The following is an 18,990-nucleotide window of genomic DNA, read 5'->3' on the forward strand; positions in this document are numbered from 1 at the left end:
TGGACGCATCTCTGGGCCCCATCATCACCCGGCGCCAGGCCCTCCCTCCCGCCCCCCCCTTTCTCCTCCCTCCTTCCTTCCTTCCCTTCCTCCCTCTCTCCCTCCCTCCCAGCTCCTGCACCAGGAAACGGCCCGGATCCTGGCAGCGGCCTGACCCGTGAGATCCCTAACCTGGCAGGCAGGCGGGGTTGGAGACTTGCTGAGGGTGGGGGTGAAGGAGGAGTTGGGCTCTTGGACTGCACTGGGGGGGAGCCGGGAGTAGAGATGGTGTCGGCAGGAAGCCCTTGGCCCTGGGTTTCCCGGGAGGACAGTCATTAAACATGGATTCGGCCACACAGCTGGTAGAACGTTGGGGGCAGGGGCCGGTCCGGGGAGCTGCAACCCCAGCCTTCTCAGTCCAGACCCTGATCCCTGGCCTTCCCCGCCTAGCTCTGCTCTCCCCCTCCCCTTCCCAGGGCTCCACGCTGGCCAGGAGGATGAAAGGCCCCAGCTGGGGGCTCCTTGCCACCAGCGCTGGGTCCTAAGAGCTGCCATCCAGGCTGGGTGAGTGTCCCCTTCCTTCTCTGTTCTGGGCAGCCCTTTGCTTCTCCCACCTTTCCCTTCAGCCCCTGTCTCCTCCCCTCATCTTGTGCCTCTGCCAGCATCTTTACATCTTCCCTCTGGGGAGGTACTAAGCCCCTTCCTTTAGCCAAAAAGGTGTGTACTGTGGAAAGGGGGGTTGTAGGGGGTGTTATAGAGCTAGTATTCTATTATGGAAAGAATCTAAAGTATTTTAAAAATAAAATTTACTTGCTATGCATTTAGTGTGGCATATTACGAATTTAATGGCCAGCCCCTCATGCCCTGGGCCTCTCACCTTGACTTAATTCCCGTGTTCTTGCCCCTCCCTGCCCAGTGGTCTCTGAGCATTTCCTCCCACCTCTCTCCCTGTCTCACTGGGTTGGCCAAGCCTGAAGTACCCCTTCTGGCTCTCTGACCATATATTCATGCCAGTCTTTCATCCTTGACTCTTACAGCCGCCCGGATGGCGACCCCAGCCTCAGCCCCAGACACACGGGCTCTAGTGGCAGACTTTGTAGGCTATAAGCTGAGGCAGAAGGGTTATGTTTGTGGAGCTGGCCCTGGGGAGGGCCCAGCAGCTGACCCACTGCACCAAGCCATGCGGGCAGCTGGAGATGAGTTTGAGACCCGCTTCCGGCGCACCTTCTCTGATTTGGCAGCCCAGCTGCATGTGACCCCAGGCTCAGCCCAGCAACGCTTCACCCAGGTCTCTGATGAACTCTTCCAAGGGGGCCCCAACTGGGGCCGCCTTGTGGCCTTCTTTGTCTTTGGAGCCGCACTGTGTGCTGAGAGTGTCAACAAAGAGATGGAGCCACTTGTGGGACAAGTGCAAGAGTGGATGGTGGCCTACCTGGAGACACGGCTGGCCGACTGGATCCACAGCAGTGGGGGCTGGGTAAGGAGCTTCTCAATTGCTGCTCTGCACACCCCTCTGCAAAGCTCGTCTCCAGAGGGAAGATGGGGGCTCTGGCTGGAGGCTGGGGGCTGAGTCTCCCTATTTGGGTGGAATCAGATGCCCTCACTCTGGGTGTCACGCTGGACTCTGCACTCCAGGGCTGCCATGCAGTCATCACTGGATGGGCTCATGGTCCAAAGCAGAGGACAGAATACACAGTGCCTGCAGGGAAATGGCATCCAGCTGTCGGGAACTTTTTACACCAGAGTAGGTGACATGGGCGGGGGGTGTCAGCGATGGGTGGTGGTCAGGAAAGCCTTGGCAAAGGATGCCAGTTCTGAGCAAAAATTTTGGCCAGGGAGAGGCTGGGATTCACTTGAGGCAGAGAGGGCAAATGAGCCAGGCGCTCATGGGGGATGATGGGGGCTTGCCGCCAGTAGAGCTTTGGCTGGAGAGGAGCTGGGTATGGGGTAGTGCTTGCAGTGGATGGAACTGGAACTCTTCCTCTCCTCTTTCCTCCACTCTTTCCTCTCCTGATATCCCTTTCTCCTTCTTTCTCTCCTACTTCCCTTCTCTCCCACAGGCGGAGTTCACAGCTCTATACGGGGACGGGGCCCTGGAGGAGGCGCGGCGTCTGCGGGAGGGGAACTGGGCCTCAGTGAGGACAGTGCTGACAGGGGCCGTGGCACTGGGGGCCCTGGTAACTGTAGGGGCCTTTTTTGCTAGCAAGTGAGAAAGTCCAGGGCCAGGTGGGGCCAGGTGGGGCTAGGTGTGGCTGGGGGACAGGAGAGCAGGAACAGAACAAGAGAAATGCCCTTGGAAGAAGTGGGGTGAATGGATGGGCATGGAACGGGGATGGGAAGGGGCAGGGTACTGTGTGAAGGAGCTGTGTGTGCCAGGCAGGCAGTTGGAAGGATGAGCTGGAGACATTAGGGAATGTATTTGGAAAGTATTTGGGGGCCAGGAGATGAAGTCATTCCAGGGTTGGGAGGAGGTGGGAGAGGTCATGTCTATAGGTGTAGGCACACAAAACTATACCTAGAGCTTAATTTGTAGCCCTGAGGGAGGTTGACTTGCATAAGGGGTTGTGTCTCCTTTGGATGAGTGAGATTTGGGGAAAACATAGAAGGCACAACCCTTTGAAATGGAAGCTTGAGGTTCTCGGGTGATAGGGAGAGGTGGCTGTGATGGTGGGCTGCTTGGACACGCGTGTGCATGTGCACGCATGCTCGTGTGCATGCTGGGCTGCTTGTCTAACCTGCTGGTGGCCGTATTCAAGGAGAAAACTTCCCTATTGGACTGGCAAGAACAAGGGCCAGTTCTCTGCCCCTCCTCCCAACCCTCTCCTCCCCGCTCTCCTTGTCCCGATGCCTCAAGGCTGTGGGAGAAACACTGTATCCAGAAGAGGGCTTTGGGCACTTTGGGCAGAAAGTCATTAGGGCTTTGGAGAGAAGAGAAGTTCTGTAGCTGGCCTTGTTGCTTCACCATCCCCATTCCTTGTGCATCATACTTGCTGCTGCCTCCTGGGCTCTGAACAAAAACAGGGCTGCGGAGACTGCAGCGGGCGGGTGGCGGGGAGCGGCTGGACCTACGTGCCACCCTCCTCTCCCACTGGGGCACACTGGTGCCTAAAGTGTTCCCTGTCTCTGGGACCTTCTGTACCCAAACTTAAACTCTAAATTGGGACTCTGATTTTCCTTTGGAGTGTGTGGAGGTAAATGTTGATCTAGAGTACAGTCTGGGTCCTGCACTGTGTCTCAGTGAGACTGCTGATGCCTTGAGAGGAACATTCCAGCTCTGAACCCCATGGGTGTGAGGGTGACCTGTACTCCGTGACTGGCCTATTCCATGTAGTGGGCTTTGGTGCTGCTTTATCGAGGGCCAGGTGTATGGGTTCTAGAGTACCTACCATGACCTAGAAGCATTTATATTTTCTTTGAAGCCACGCTGTTTGCATGGGTGTTACTTATCTGTACCTCAGAGTCTGAGGACATTAACTTTAGAGCTCACAGTCCTCTAGAACAGATTCAGATTATAGCTTTTTCTTTTGAGAGAGAAATGATTTCACTCCAGATGCATGTCCTGAGCCAGACCTCACTGCTGCACTTCCCAAGGTGCTCAAGTTGCTGCTCTCCAATGCTGACTTCAGACACAGTGCTCTAGAACCCTGCCCTTGATCCTGAGCACTGATCAGCTTAGCTAGACCATGGTTGACTCTTCTTGGAGATTTTCATTTGGTCCCAGAATGTGGCAACATAGTTGTACTCACAAGAATGTGGGACCAAAATTGGCCTCAGGTGTTTAGCCCAGACTTTTGCTTTTGAGAGAGGGCTGCACTTTTTAATGGTATTTATAGGGGAGGTGGTAGACTGCATGTGCCACTTGGTCTGTTGTGAGTATGCTGATCCCAGAAACTCAGAGCTGGTCTGTGGCAAGAAGTTGGGGGTGGGGGTCTCTGACTCGCTCAGGACAAACTAGACCAGTGGTTTTCAGACTGCTTGGCAGAGCCCTGAAGTTTCCTAGGGCTTGCCTCAGGAGTCCTTGGGAAGGTGAAGAGGGGGTGCTAAGCAGGCTGGGCTACACGTCCTTAAACAGAATAGCTCCCCTTGTAGCTGTCTTACATATCGGGGTTCAGGGTAAGATTTTATTTGCATTAAGGGGTTTGCTGCTGAAAAGAAAAAAACAAATGTTGGAAAAACCACTGACTAGACCATCAGCTCCAAATTGGAGCCCGCGCTCCCCCAGGTTTGGGGCAGACTCTTCACCCCCCCTTCTACTACAGGACGCCTATCCCTGTTAGCTCTCCTGGGGGCCTTTAGCAAACCGGAGCAGCAGGGACCATGGTCAGGTAACCGAAATGCTCTGCTCTGAGGCCTTCACACCTGGGTGGAAGGAGAGGTTGTTTTCTGAAAGGGGAAAGGGCTTGGATTCCCAGAAGCATAGCTTGCTTGGGACCATAGTGGGCAGTTTTGATCTGTCCTGTCCTTTTTAGCTTGAGGGGCAATGGAAACCCCAGAGACTCTTCTGTCAGGGAAAACTAGAGACTCTTCTAGAGCCATATAGTTCCTTGGGATTAGCTCTTGGCCAGGAAGGCTGAGTATGGCTCCCAATTTTTAAATCTATTTCACTTTTTTTTAAAAATAAGGGAAATAAATCTAATTGCCATTTTTCAGAGATTAAATAGGTGGAGAGGGCGTTTCTCGCTTTCCAGAGCCCAAAGGGACAAATAGGGACTTTGCTTAGGCCAAGGAAGGAGCAGAAGTAGGGCAACTAGGTCCTGCAATTATTAATCCCACTCCCCACTTATTCTAGGGTATATACTATTTTACTTTTTTAAATCATAAAATGGCGGGAGAACAGATTTGGTTAGTTTAGAAGAAAAGAAAAAGCTCTATAAATATAAATATATATTCCTGTATTTTTATTTAATAATTTATAAATACCAAGTTCATTTGACTTTTATTTTTGTGTAATATGTAATGGTCATATTAAAAAAAATAAATAAAGCCCAGAAGTTTAATGAGAAGGACTGAGCAGGGTTTGTGACTTCTACGCTCTGTAGCCTGGTGTCAGGACATTTCTTGATCTAATCATCTCTTCATGACCTTGGTAAGGGCAAGAATTAGGGTAACAGGGATTTCGGAAAGTGTTGAGACAAAAAAGAAAAGAAAAGAAAATCATAGTTGCTCCCCCGTCTTCCAACCCCTGCCAAATGCCCAAAGCCAAGAGCTCCATCTGTGCCAACCCAAATCTTAAGAGGGTGTGTGTCTACAGTACTTTGGGATGGCTACAAATGAAAAACAAACCAAAACAAAGAAAACTTACCCCAAATCTTTGTGTGATGGTAATCAAGTCCCCAGTTGTGGTTCAGCCTCCAGTGATAATGAGCATTTCTCCCCAGTACCCTGCTGCCAACTTCTGGCAAAAATGGAGTCCCTGCTTTCTTTCCTGGCCCACTGAGATACTTGGTTTCAGCCATTTTAATGCAAACAGCTAAAGTGGATGGAATCTACGGGAATTATTCAGCCCATCCCTCTGTACTTCTAGTCTAGGACCACGTCAAAATAATGTCTGACAGAAATAGTGATTGTAATTTCAAATTATAAGCAGGAATTTCTAGTCTTTATATAAACCAGTGCAATTAAATTGCATTTGGATTTATGTGTCAAATTGTACTTAGAAATATACTGCTCAGAGGAGAGTTTCCATTCTCTCTCTATAGAAAATCGAACAGGGCAAGCCATATTAAAATCTGAGAGTGGCTTGGTGAACATGGCATTAGGGGAAAGAGAATTAGATGCTCTTAATAGTTAATATTGTCAGGCTATGAGAGCATTTATCTCCACTGCAGTGTGACTGAATTAATGATTGATTGATTTGTATTTGACTAGTTCCTTCCAAAAAGCATTTGCAACATCTTACTATAATACACAAAAGACAAAACAATAGGAAAATATGGATTTTTAAAGTAGAGGTAAAGGGTAAATTGAAATATTACAACAGGATGGCAGCACAGGGAAAATTAATGTACAGAAAAGCATTCTATAGGTAATATTTCCGAATGCTAAAGCTAAGCTATGAATTCGGCCTTGAGCTTTCTTGGCAGCTAAGGCAAATTGGAAAACACAACAAGATTCACATTTCTGTTAGGATTTAGAAAAGCCTATCAATTCCTTAAGATGGGCAAAAACTTCTGTAGCTCTTCTGAGATGATAATAGAGGATATCACCCTCTGTAACACCTGACAGTAAATATGATGTTGAGTTGTGCACCAGTATTTCTCATAGAAACACCAAATGGGGATTCAGTAGGTCCTAAGCTTGTTTTATCAGGCTCATCACAATTTAGCCCAAAGATACCCTATGATGCTTTAATATAGGGCTAAATTTCAGACTATCTAAATAGATAGATGGATTATCCTTCAGACATTTCTTCATGAATGTCATTTCTCCAAATGGTACTTTTGATAAAAGTGGGCAACATTTAGTTACAGTTTCTAGCAAATAGATGGATTATAGACATTCTGTGTTTTTTCTTAAGAGCAGATCCTTTGAAAACCTTAAAAGCTGCCTTAAATGTGGATATAGGTGTGACATAAATAAATTTAAGAATATTTTAAAAATCAACGAGAAAACGTAATATAATGGAAATCTATGTAGTTCTTTACTGATTCAATCATTCATTCATGCAGCAAATATTCAAGCCTCTTCTGTGTGCTAAGCACAGTTCTAGGCACTGAGATAGAGAAGGAAGTGCACAGACACAAATTTCTGCTCTCATGTTAGTTACATTCTAATAAGGGAAACAAACAAAAAATAAATAAATAAGTTCATCTCACAATATTCATTAACATGACATTTCACGTTATGAGGTGGTAAATGCTATGAAGAAAAATAATTCATTAGCATGGAATTGGGAAGGTGTTAGTATAGATTTCAATGTTAAATAAAATAGTCAGGGAAGCCCTCATTTCTAAGGTGACTTTTTAGAGTAAAGTCATGGAAAATGAAATTGGAAAAATATTTTTATCAATACAGAAAGATGTTTTTGACTTGGTAAAAAAGAAAATAGAAAATAATATATACAGTATGATCCCAGTTTGCTAAAATAAATATATGTGTGTGTGTGTGTGTGTGTGTGTGTGTGGCCTCTATATGTATTTATGTATTGAAAACTTCAGGAAGGGTATATGCCAAAATATCATTAGTGTTATCTCTGGGTGTTGGATTTTACTGGTGATTTTATTTTGTTCTTTCTACTGTCAGTATTTTCTGATCTCTTCATAAAGAACACATATTTCTTGTACAGTATACTAAAACAAGTTTTCCAGGTACAAAGTTTTTAAGAAGTTAACCAAGCAGAATAGAAAATAAGCAGCCCAATGGAGGTTCTTTCTCATTTAATAAGGACACCTCACTTCCCTGCAAGGACAGACCTAGGGAGTTAAGGTAGGCAAGGCTAGACTTTCCATTAGAAAATAATTGGGAGTTGGGGCACCTGGGTGGCTCAGTTGATCGGGCATCCAGCTCTTGATCTCAGCTCAGGTCTCCATCTCAGGGTTGTGAGTTCAAGCCCCGTGTGGGGCTCAGCACCCCCCAAAAAACAACAAAGAAAATTATTGGAGTCCACTCCCCAGTAGAGGTAAGTAAATGATCAAGGCTTCAAGCTTCTATATCAGCACTGTCCAAAAGAAATATAATGCAAGCCATATATGTAGTTTTACATTTTCTAGTAGCCTCATTAAAAAGGCAAAAAGAAACAGGTATAAAACTAATTTAATAATATTTTACTTAGGCCAGTATATAAAAATTATTATAATTTCAACCTATAATTAATATTACAGCTATTAACTTATTTTACAGTTGCTTTTTCATACTAAGTCTTTGAAATTTTGTGTATATTTGACACTTTCAATACATCTCAAGTCAGACTACTCATGTTCCAAGTGCTCAAGGCATGTGTGCTAGCGGGTATCATATTAAACAATGTAGTTCTAGATTATAGAGAATTATTATAGCAGGCAAAAAAAGCAAGAGCTAAAAATAAGGATGAAACTACCAAGCAGCCAAGTATTTATGTAGTTTAGTGAGACAGCTTTTCCCTTTTGGACAGAACTGGAGATGCCCTTATCCATTTTTTACCGATTTAATTCTCCTTTTCTTAAGTCCATTAACCATTCATTTCTATTAACACATTTTTCTTCTAGGGCACAACATCACTGATTTTCAGTTTTCCTGAAACTCCATGGCCTCTATTGAGAGGTTATTACTGAAGGAAAATTATACTCATGATGGGTAAATTTCACATCATTACATACTAATTTCTTACAAATTCATTCTTAGAAACTTATCTCTTTGATGTTTTCTATGCATCAACAATGGGCAAGATATTAAAATTATTATGGAAGATCATTCAGTTAGCATTTATTGAGCACACAGTGATGGGCAGTGGGTATACAAATATAATTAAGACGATATCCCTGCCTTTCGCAGTTTACAGTCTAATAGGGAAGTATCTTACTTTACAAGTCACTGTTCAAATCTTTTTAAATGTGTCTTTAAAAGTAATCATGCTTACTAGAGTAAGTTTGGAAGTTGGAGGGTTAATTTTACATAAAAATAATATATTGTGGAAAAATCATAGAATATGGAAAAGCATAAATCAAGTATAATCCTACTACTCAGAAAGTACCACTGTTAACATTTTGGCATATTTCTTTCCCATCTTCTATCTGTGCTTCTATTTTAGGATCATACTGTATGTACAATTTTCTATACTACAATTCTGCTTACTGTTTTATTGCACAATTTTCCCTTGTCATTAAAAATGTTTTGAAGGCAAAATGACTATAAAAAGTTATATCTATGTGTGTATATAATTTTTCTGAATGTGCCCACTTGGACATTCAAATTGCTTACATTTTTTCACTTTGATGAACGTCTTTATTCTCAGATGTTTATCCAGTTTTTAGATTATTTCTTTAGAGCAGAGTATAAGAAATACAATCACTGAGTTAAGAATCTCAACAGTTTGAAAGCTTTTAGTACATATTACCAAAGAAAAGATCGAACTGGTTCTTGCTCCCTTTTTTTCCCCAAGTTATTTTTTTAAAAAATAAGATATCATAATCACACTTTAATCATACTTTAAATACAATTTTACATTCTACTTCTTTGGCCTAACAAGAATTATTTTTGCATGTTATTACATGCTATGTGTAGCCCTCTTAATAGGTGCATAATAATCTTTGGGTATAATTACAGTCTGCCTAATCATTTGTCTATTATTGGAATTTAGTCTTTTTCCAATTTCAACATCATATATAATGTAATCTTTGTGTATTAAAGCAGACCTTATAGTAATTTTGATCTAAGCTTTGAAAGCTAGCTCTGAGTTCCCTGCTAACTTTTTTTTTTTCCTCCTCCACTCACTTTTAATTAGTTCCATGACTTGGGCAAGTTACTTCACTCTTTCTTCACCCGCTCAAAAAGGTTATAGTTTTGGAAATATTTGCTTCATAGAGTTGTGAGAATTTCAATGAGATAATATAATGAGTCTAGGATTGTGCCTGTTACAAAATCAAGTACTCAACAAAAATAGGATTTGGAGGCATTATAAAAAAAAATCCCATTTCCCTTGATATGTTTAAACCAGGCACCAATAAAACATAAAAATCTTGATTAGATTAGGATTAGTAGAAGACCTTTTTCTTCCAGTGACCCCACAGTCTTTTAGAGCTTGTCTTCCCAGCGCGAGTTAGTTCTCCCAGACCGCGGGAGCTGAGATGGCTGCTGAAGTAATTTTCAGTGAAATTTTAAGCGACTATGACTGCTTTCAATCCCCCTGTTCCTGAGGTAAGGATTTGTGAGAAAAAGTGAGGGTGAGGGGAAGAGTGGGGTATACTGAGAAGCTTTTGACTTTTGGTTTGCTAACAGGGACCTCCTCTTGTCAAATCTCCCCACTCCAGCCATACACATCCTGTTGGGGTTGTCTGATTAACTAATTTGGTTGGGCTCATTTGAATCTGGCTGTAAAGCCGAAACTTGGTCTGGCTACAAATAACCCTCTTGCAAACTTAGCACCGTCGTTCCTTGCTTTTAATAAATGTATAGTATCACTACTACAAAATGGCAACCCTGCTTTCCAGGGCTAGGTCTCACAGGTTATCTCAGAGTGGAAACGTGTGGTGGGAACCTGCCTGGAGGAATTCCTCTGCGTCTGAAGGAAGGTTTGGGGGCTGGGAAAGCGTTGAAGAATGAGGGTGGCACCCAGATCCCCAATCAGTGCAAACATTTACTGACACCTACTATGTACAAAGAAGTGGAGCTGCAAATATAAATAGGATCCAGCCTCTCATCTCCATACTCTCACAATGCAGGACAAAATGATTAAGCGCAGTGGAGGTAGGCCTGCTTGTCATGGGAAAGGAGAGGCTAGCGGAAGGTTTTGCACCAGAGGTGATGCTGGGGTTTGCAGTGGTCTGGTTGAAGAGGGACTTTGTGTACAGAGGCACAGAGCCGGGTGCAGGTACATCCACTGGAATGAGGAGTGTAGAAATAACATTTGTGAAATAGGCTGGTCCTGAGGCCTCTAAGGCCACGGTAGAGTTTTACTTTTACCTGGCCAGCAAAGGGGAGCCAGCTCAGTCTGGTAGCGATGGAAGGGTGACACCGTAATCTGAGAGACCTGTTAGGGGGCTGTAGCAAACAGTCTAAGAAACAGGCTGAAACTGGGGCATAAGCAGAGGGCTTGGAAAGTATGCCTGTGCAAGGAAGACAGTTCAGACAGGACTAGTAGCTCTGGAGTGAGGATTTCTCCCCGCTTTCTGGTTTGGGAGACCCGATGGATGTTGGTACCAATAACCTCGATGGGAAAAGTAAGCTCCTTATTGGAGAGCTCCATTCAGAACCTCCATTTCCAGCAACATTCCATCTACTGGTCCTTTCCTGGTCAGCAACCCAGTTTCCAGAAACCGCCTCAATGTTTTCGGCCTCTGCTTTCCAACAGCTCTCTAGTTGGCAACCAGTAGTGTCAAGATGGCGGCCCCCCTAAGGACTAGTCATGTGACCTCGGGTTCCTATTGCTTGGAAGCCTCGCGGTCCGTTGCGGGGCAAGGTTCACCTGTCACGAAACGGGTGTTAGCCCTTCGAATCTCACGAGCCAATCGGCATCTGAGACGGCCATTGCGGCGAGGCGATCGGAAGATTGGCCCTCTCCCGTCGCGCAGCCAGCGGCCAATCACCGAGCATCATATACTTCGCGGACCCGCCTGGAGGCGGTGGGTGGGGGGAGCAGGAATGTCGTCACAGCGTGGCGGTATTGTTACCTAAGGACGAGAGGAGGTGGGACGTATGTTGATTGACAGACCAATTCCCCTACCGGGATTTGAGAATTTGGCGCAATATTCCCGCCTTAGGGGTGGGGTCTTATCTGATTGCCAAGTAATATTCCCCAATGGAGTCCTAGCTCATGGTGACGGGCAGACTGCTAGACTAATGAATCCTCGGCGTGCCCGGCGCAGTTCTCCAATCGCCGGCTGGCGGGCCCCAGTCTGAGCGGCGATGGCGGCGGCGGCGGCGGCGGCAGCAGCAGCGGGGGCTGCGGGCGGTCGGGGCTCCGGGCCGGGGCGGCGGCGCCATCTTGTGCCCGGGGCCGGTGGGGAGGCCGGGGAGGGGGCCCCGGGGGGCGCAGGGGACTACGGGAACGGCCTGGAGTCTGAGGAACTGGAGCCTGAGGAGCTGCTGCTGGAGCCCGAGCCGGAGCCCGAGCCCGAAGAGGAGCCGCCCCGGCCCCGCGCCCCCCCGGGAGCTCCGGGCCCTGGGCCTGGCTCGGGAGCCCCCGGCAGCCAGGAGGAGGAGGAGGAGCCGGGACTGGTCGAGGGTGACCCGGGGGACGGCGCCATTGAGGACCCGGTGAGGGAAGGAGGGCGAGCGAGCAGGCCCGGCCGTGTCATGGGAGGCCCAGAGCTCGGGCGAGCGGGAGGCAGGCGGGGGGTGGGGGTGGGCGGGGAATAACGTGGCTGGGGCAGGGCTGGGGACGGATCCTCGACCGCCAGAAGGGGCCCAGCCGGGTTGATTCGGGCGTTATGGGTGCCTAGTGTTGCTCTAGGGAAGGTAGCTTGCTTTTCTTTTCATCGTGACCCGCGCGTGGGGCGAGCGAAATGGCCGAGTATGGTTAGGGCCGCGCTCCGACCGAGAGCAGGGCACAGCCCTTGCGTTGGTTCCTCTTAAGCTCTTCTCCATACTCTCTCCACTCCTTGTAGGAGCTGGAAGCAATCAAAGCTCGAGTCAGGGAGATGGAGGAAGAAGCTGAGAAGCTAAAGGAGCTACAGAACGAGGTAGAGAAACAGATGAATATGAGTCCACCTCCAGGCAATGGTGAGTAACTGGCGCTTGCACGCGGAGCCCGGGGTCCTTGGAAGGGTTGTGCGAGCACGGGTTGTATGGGATTAGATGCTTGGGACCTTGGAGCTGCTTGTCTGAGCAATTACTGGGCAGGTGCTGCGGTCATAGTCCATTGTGTGTTTCTCTGACTTTAGTGAGGCAAAAACCTATATTTTGGTGATGGTAATCTTGTGCCTTTCTTTGTCCTTTTTACAAATGTGTTCTTCTTTGTTCTTTAATCCACCTCTACTCTTTGTGGAGGTTGCTAACTGGCATTTGACCTTCAAGTCTCATAGTTCTTCCTTGAGTTGGAGACCCTTTAGTTAGGAGTCCTAAGAGAAACTGCTCGATTGCAGGGGGGTGGGGGGGCTTTCCCTTTAATCTAGAAATGTTGAGTTTGGGTTCCCTTGATTTTGTTCACTTTTCAAATGATTTCAGTCAAAGCTTTTCAACAGGGACTTGATTTGGGGGCAGGAGGGAATTCCTATACTGTTTTCTCTGATTTTTAAGAATGTGTTAATCTGTTGCTTGATTTGTTAAATGTTCAGTGAGTACCTATTGTGTGCTAAACAGTATTCTTGATAACGGGTACAGCAGGGAACAAAACAGACTAAAATCATTCCTTCACTCTAGTGGTAGTGGTAGTGGTGCAAAAATTGGTTAAGTAGAAAACCAGCTTTTTCCCCCTGATTATTTTTTCTTCAAAGCTGGCCCAGTGATCATGTCCATTGAAGAGAAGATGGAGGCCGATGCGCGTTCCATCTATGTTGGCAATGTATGTATTAGGGTCCTGATTGGGGTTGGGGAAAGGAACATCTCAAGGATAGGTGGTGGATTTGGGGAGTATTGGGAGGGTTTGGAGGAGGTAAAAGGTAATGGTGATCAGCAGAGGCTCTGGAGTTGGAAGAGAAAAGATTAGTTTCTTAGAGAACCAGATTTGATGTGCCTTGTCGTATATGGGTGGCCCAGCCCAGAGGCTAGGCAGGGTCCTTGTGAAACATGACTGCTTCTACCCCCACAGGTGGACTATGGTGCAACAGCAGAAGAGCTGGAAGCACACTTTCATGGCTGTGGTTCAGTAAACCGTGTTACCATACTCTGTGACAAATTCAGTGGCCATCCTAAAGGGTAAGTAGGGAAGTAAAATCAGGTCATTTTAATCATATTTTAGAAATAGATAAATTATGTTTTATATTGAGCAGTAAGTTAAAATAAGCAGTTTTCATCTTACAAGTTCGGGCATTAATGTTATCTATCGGGTTGCACGTAAATGCCTCAAGAGACCAGACAGGTAAAGATGAAGGCTAGTGTGGGTGGGATCATGAACTAGAAGAGGGAGGGACAGCTTTTGCTTAGCCCCAGCTGGTTCTGCTATATGGAAATACAGGCCGTGTGTAAACTATTTTATAATTTTCCAAGATTAGCTGGAAATTTAGATTGAAGTCTTCCATTCAAAAAATTTTTGACAAATAATTAAAAATGTGTCTACGCTGTTACTTAAGCAGAGCATACCTGCGAGTTGGATTTGACACGTAAGCTGCTATTTGTAACTTCAGATAGATGAAATGACAATTATTTTTTTCAGGTTTGCATATATAGAGTTCTCAGACAAAGAGTCAGTGAGGACTTCCTTGGCCTTAGATGAGTCCCTATTTAGAGGAAGACAAATCAAGGTAAGCTCCATTGCCCATTGCTGTTCTGGTTCTGTGTAAACACTCCAGGCCTATTCTAAGGCTTTCTTTTGTACATCCCTCACTCAGGTGATCCCAAAACGAACCAACAGACCAGGCATCAGCACAACAGACCGGGGTTTCCCACGAGCCCGATACCGTGCCCGGACCACCAACTACAACAGTTCCCGCTCTCGATTCTACAGTGGTTTTAACAGCAGGCCCCGGGGTCGCGTCTACAGGTCAGGATAGATGGGCTGCTCCTCTCCCCCGCCTCCCATGAGCCCTGTATGTTTCCTTCTTTCCTGATCTGAGGAACCTCCCTCACTTACCCTCCCCTTGGTCTCCAGGGAGTTGGTCTCCTGCCTGTGCAGGGTGAGGAAGGTAGTTGCAGGCCAGGCCAGGAGGCCAGTCTCATCATCGTTTTCTGGAGCAGGAATTGGTGATAAGGGCTGGATCTCTCCACTCTGTTCTGAGAGATGCTTCTTCCCCCAGCCTTTTTTTTTTTTCCTTGAGAGTTGGTGGCAGTGAAGGTGTTTACACAGCAGGCCAGGAAGAACGGCCTCAGAGTAGTGAAGGCACTGCTTGGACATTTGCTACTTTTCCCAGAGTTAAGGAGGGGTTGAAGATTGAACCTCCCTTGGAAGAATACCAGAGGCTAGTTGATCCTCCTCAACAGCCATGTGGGAGGATACTGAGATATTTACTCTTTAACTGAGCCAGTGTTTTGCAAGGTTAACTTTCTCTCTGGGCCTTGTGTGGCGCCCATGTTGCTTTACTATCATCTCTCTGCCTTTAAATAGACAGAGTAGACATGTAGACCTTGGCTTTTCTTAAGATTTACTTATCTGCTCCCAGGAATTAGGGAGGATCTGATGGTGAAGGCTTGGGGTTTAAGAGAGGTGAAGAACTGAAACTGGATAAATAATGAGTCAGTTTTCTTGTCCCTATATCTCAGATGCACTTTTTTGCCTCTGGCAAGGTATTCTGTTAAATTGCCCCCTCCTATTTGCCAGGTGTGTCACAGTTTCTGGGATTGTGGGGTCAGTTTTAGGATACTTGGAAATTTCTTTCCCCCATTCCCTGCACTGTAACTGGGGCAAGGGCCCACGGGGAGGGGCTTGTGCTGAACTCCTAAGTGATCATGTTAACACCTAACTCTCCTTCTTTCTTCCAGGGGCCGGGCTAGAGCGACATCATGGTATTCCCCTTACTAAAAAAAGTGTGTATTAGGAGGAGAGAGAGGAAAAAAGGAAAGAAGGAAAAAAAAAAAAAGAATTAAAAAAAAAAAAAGAAAAACAGAAGATGACCTTGATGGAAAAAAAAATATTTTTAAAAAAAAAGATATACTGTGGAAGGGGGGAGAATCCCATAACTAACTGCTGAGGAGGGACCTGCTTTGGGGAGTAGGGGAAGGCCCAGGGAGTGGGGCAGGGGGCTGCTCATTCATTCTGGGGATTCGCCATGGACACGTCTCAACTGCGCAAGCTGCTCCCCTTGTTTCCCTGTCCCACTTCACCCCCTTGGGGGCTGCTCAAGGGTAGGTGGGCATGGGTGGTAGGAGGGGTTTTTTTACCCAGGGCTCTGGAAGGACACCAAACTGTTCTGCTTGTTACCTTCCCTCCATCTTCTCCCTAACTTTCACAGTCCCCTCCACCTGCTCCTGTCCTGCCAGATCTGCCACCCACCCCACCCCTCTTTTCCGGCTCCCTGCCCCTCCAGATTGCCTGGTGATCTCTTTTGTTTCCTTTTGTGTTTCTTTTTCTGTTTTGAGTGTCTTTCTTTGCAGGTTTCTGTAGCCGGAAGATCTCCGTTCCGCTCCCAGCGGCTCCAGTGTAAATTCCCCTACCCCCTGGGGAAATGCACTACCTTGTTTTGGGGGGTTTGGGGGCGTTTTTTGTTTTTCAGTTTTTTGTTTTGTTTTGTTTTCCTTTGCCTTTTTTTCCCTTTTATTTGGAGGGAATGGGAGGAAGTGGGAACAGGGAGGTGGGAGGTGGATTTTGTTTATTTTTTTAGCTCATTTCCAGGGGGTGGGAGTTTTTTTTTTAATATGTGTCATGAATAAAGTTGTTTTTGAAAATAAAAATTTGTTTGGCCTTTTGGGTGTAAGGATTATTTATCTATTTTCCTATTTTCTCTTAGATCCCAGATGGCTGTTAATTCTCCTTTGTGGAAGTGCTGGTGTTGTGGAGGGGAAGTTCTCACTTACCAATTAAGGAGTAGGAGTTAAAATTACAAGAGGAACATTGTGTATTTAGTTGAAACTGATGAGTTTTTTGGGTAGCATGCTGCCTGATTGGCATTCGAGAGGTACACCGAATGAGTCTGGGATGTGAAAGAATGGCCAGATGAGAGTGATCTAGTAGCACGTCAGTGTGCACTCCTGATTAAACTTCACATGCAGATGAATTACCTCCACCAGCAGCACTGGAGTCTTAGCTTGGGGTCTGGGTAGCTTTTCTTGTCTTTACCTCAAGGTAAGCTCAAAAATGAGGGGAAAAGGCAGCAGTTTGCTAAGCTTATGCTATCTTCTGTAGCCACGTGGTCACCACTTAATATGCTCAGCTAACTCATTTTGAATCCTACTGTTAATTAGGACTTAACTGGTTTTCACTGATTTAGTATCTTGAGTTTAGTACTTGATCACATTAATAATTGATTACTCCATTTTATATTCTTAATGTGAGGTTGGTCTTAAAATTCTTGGGTGCTATATAGCCCCCTGGCCCTGCTCCAGTCTTCATTACTTAACAGGATTTTTTTTTTTTAGAGAGTGGCTTGGTTTTTTTTTTTTTTTTTGAGTTCATTTATTCATGAGAGAGAGAGGCAGAGGGAGAAGCAGGCTTCTCTCTGAGTAGGGAGCCCGATGCAGGACTCGATCCCAGGACCCTGGGATCATGACCCGAGCCGATGGCAGAGGCCTAACCATCTGAGCCACCCAGGCACCCACTTACAGGATTTCTAAATATCGAAACCTTTATATATTTTATTGTACCACTCATTTCTGTTCATAGGATATTTTATGGTTGCCTCTGACCTAGGTGCTCTCTTCAGTAATCTTAGGTTAAAGAAATGAGGGACCTATATATCCATGAAGCCTTACCCCACTTCTCAAATGGCTTTGTATTCTGAATTCTCAGGTCAGTGTTGGACCACTTTAGCATTTGCTCGTGTATTCTGCCTCCTGTTGCGTCATTTGTTAAGCATTCCGGGATCTGTCTGTTCTCTAACTAGATTCAACTAGAATAGTGCCTTGTAATCTGAATGTGGAGATTTCTGTAGAGGCTGATTAGTAGGAGTCTGGATAGTTTCAATATCAACTTGGCTAGAACAAGGTGGAACATCTTAATGCTGGGAAGTGTGAATGCCTTGAAGCTGGGAAGGTTTCTTCTATCCACCAGGGGGCACTAAATGGCTATCTAAAAAATCCCTATAAATTGCTGGATCTTGGATAGGGTGAATGTCATTTTTTTGACACTTCGTTTTTAATTTTGTATGTCCAGTCAATTCTTAAAATCCTGCGCATTCTCTCCATTCTGTTTTAACTGCTTGAGCAACTCCCTGTCTTTAAGTGGGCTCCTGGTAGATGTGTGGCTCCAAACTGTTGATGTTGCCAGAAAGGCCCCTGTTCTACCACCAATAATTACAAATGTACTTAGGTGTGGAACTAAGCCCTTTTCCAGTTTGATCCTGTTTAAGTTTCCCTGCCACATCTTGCTCTACATCTGATGCCCTGTGCGTTCTAGTTGAATTTTATTTTCCCGTATTGATGGTGCTGTACTCATTCCATCTATTCTGTCAGAATCATAAGGTGTAAGCCAAGGTATAAAGCCAAGCACCAAAGCCAGAAACCTTCATTCCCTAGTCATGAATGAATCACTTATGCTCTTAGGGCAAATTGTTCCTATCTCTGTTTAGCACTTCGTGGTTTTATAATTAAAATAACTACATCTCTGTTTCCCCACTAGACTGCAAGCTCCTTGAGGGCATGGATTGTGCCAACTTAGTAGGTGCTCAGAAGGTGTTAATTCCCCTTTGAGTTCCCTTTATCCTGGACCTGCTGGTTCCTATAGTCACAAGAATCAGATTTCCCTCCTTACCTGGTCTTCTAATTTTTCCTGTATCTTAGTGATTTTAGGGGGAGTGGCATGGAAGGAAAGTTGCTTTCCTTGGGAAGGATTGCTTATTTTTTGGTCAATCACTCCTGATGAGCCACCTCTTAACCAAGAGATTGGAATGAATTTAGTCTCACTGGAATTATGGGGGAGGGAAGTGTTTAAGAGATTTGGGGGAGCCTGTCTACAAGATTTCTCTGGAGTGAGAGTGAGTCAGAGATCTTTAGAGGGACTATGACTGAGAAAACGAACGAAGACAACCCAGAACTTTTTCAGATAGGATTTGCCCAACCTCACATCAGCAATAGAGAAAAATGGTTGCTGTTTTTTTTCAAACCTTTTTTTTTTTTTCCAAAAAAATGGTTGTTCTTCTATATGGTTGAAATGAGTAGCCTTTCTTAAATCATGATCTAATTTTAAAACATCTTTGAACTCTGCTAATGCTAATTTTTCATGCTTCTTTCCCTTTATTTGTGCTTGTGGTAATCACTGATTCAACAGACATTTACTATTTACCAAGTGTTGGGCACTATTCCGGGTGCTAGCATTTGTTAAAGACGAATCATTTAGTAGGAGAACTTTAATTTTAATTTGCTGAAGCAAAGTGTCAGTTTGCCATAATTCTAACTTGCATCCCACTGAAAGCTGTATAGGTTCTGTTAGATATAGTTCACGTACCATAAAAATTTACTTTTTAAGTGTACAGTTCAGTGGTATTTAGTGTAACATTTATATGGTGATGGTTAATATATATATATATGTATATATATATATATATACACATTGTCACCATTACCTAATTTTAGAGCATTTTCATAACCCCCATAGAACCCTATATCCATTAGCAAGCACTCCTAATTTTCCCT

The 18,990-nt window shown here is 45.3% G+C and overlaps 2 protein-coding genes across 4 annotated transcripts; both read left to right on the top strand.

The window, feature by feature from the left end:
- The first annotated feature begins 51 nt into the window (after positions 1-51).
- BCL2L2 (BCL2 like 2) lies at positions 52-4,982 on the top strand. 2 transcript variants are annotated; one of them, XM_036114875.2, is made up of 4 exons: positions 52-157; positions 456-543; positions 1,017-1,456; positions 2,040-4,982. In XM_036114875.2, the coding sequence occupies exons 3-4, from the start codon at positions 1,025-1,027 to the stop codon at positions 2,187-2,189; spliced, it is 582 nt and encodes a 193-aa protein (XP_035970768.1). In that variant the 5' UTR covers positions 52-157; positions 456-543; positions 1,017-1,024; the 3' UTR covers positions 2,190-4,982. The 2 variants fall into 2 exon arrangements, with proteins under 2 accessions (XP_035970768.1, XP_035970769.1); XM_036114876.2 differs by having other exon boundaries at positions 62-178.
- A 6,520-nt stretch (positions 4,983-11,502) lies between these two features.
- PABPN1 (poly(A) binding protein nuclear 1) lies at positions 11,503-16,095 on the top strand. 2 transcript variants are annotated; one of them, XM_036114856.2, is made up of 7 exons: positions 11,503-11,868; positions 12,219-12,333; positions 13,047-13,114; positions 13,361-13,467; positions 13,925-14,012; positions 14,100-14,251; positions 15,187-16,095. In XM_036114856.2, the coding sequence occupies exons 1-7, from the start codon at positions 11,518-11,520 to the stop codon at positions 15,224-15,226; spliced, it is 921 nt and encodes a 306-aa protein (XP_035970749.1). In that variant the 5' UTR covers positions 11,503-11,517; the 3' UTR covers positions 15,227-16,095. The 2 variants fall into 2 exon arrangements, with proteins under 2 accessions (XP_035970749.1, XP_035970750.1); XM_036114857.2 differs by lacking the exon at positions 11,503-11,868 and adding an exon at positions 12,045-12,069.
- Positions 16,096-18,990: the final 2,895 nt, after the last annotated feature.

Source organism: Halichoerus grypus, chromosome 8, assembly GCF_964656455.1.
Source record: "Halichoerus grypus chromosome 8, mHalGry1.hap1.1, whole genome shotgun sequence".
Lineage (NCBI taxonomy): Eukaryota > Metazoa > Chordata > Mammalia > Carnivora > Phocidae > Halichoerus > Halichoerus grypus.

Excerpts from the sequence above, each read along its gene's own strand:
- BCL2L2 (XM_036114875.2), top strand. The coding sequence starts at position 1,025 with ATGGCGACCCCAGCCTCAGCCCCAGACACACGGGCTCTAGTGGCAGAC. Across the intron at positions 1,457-2,039 it reads TCCACAGCAGTGGGGGCTGG|GCGGAGTTCACAGCTCTATA; the intron begins GTAAGGAGCTTC and ends TCTCTCCCACAG.
- PABPN1 (XM_036114856.2), top strand. The coding sequence starts at position 11,518 with ATGGCGGCGGCGGCGGCGGCGGCAGCAGCAGCGGGGGCTGCGGGCGGT. Across the intron at positions 13,468-13,924 it reads TTCAGTGGCCATCCTAAAGG|GTTTGCATATATAGAGTTCT; the intron begins GTAAGTAGGGAA and ends TATTTTTTTCAG. Across the intron at positions 14,252-15,186 it reads CCCCGGGGTCGCGTCTACAG|GGGCCGGGCTAGAGCGACAT; the intron begins GTCAGGATAGAT and ends TCTTTCTTCCAG.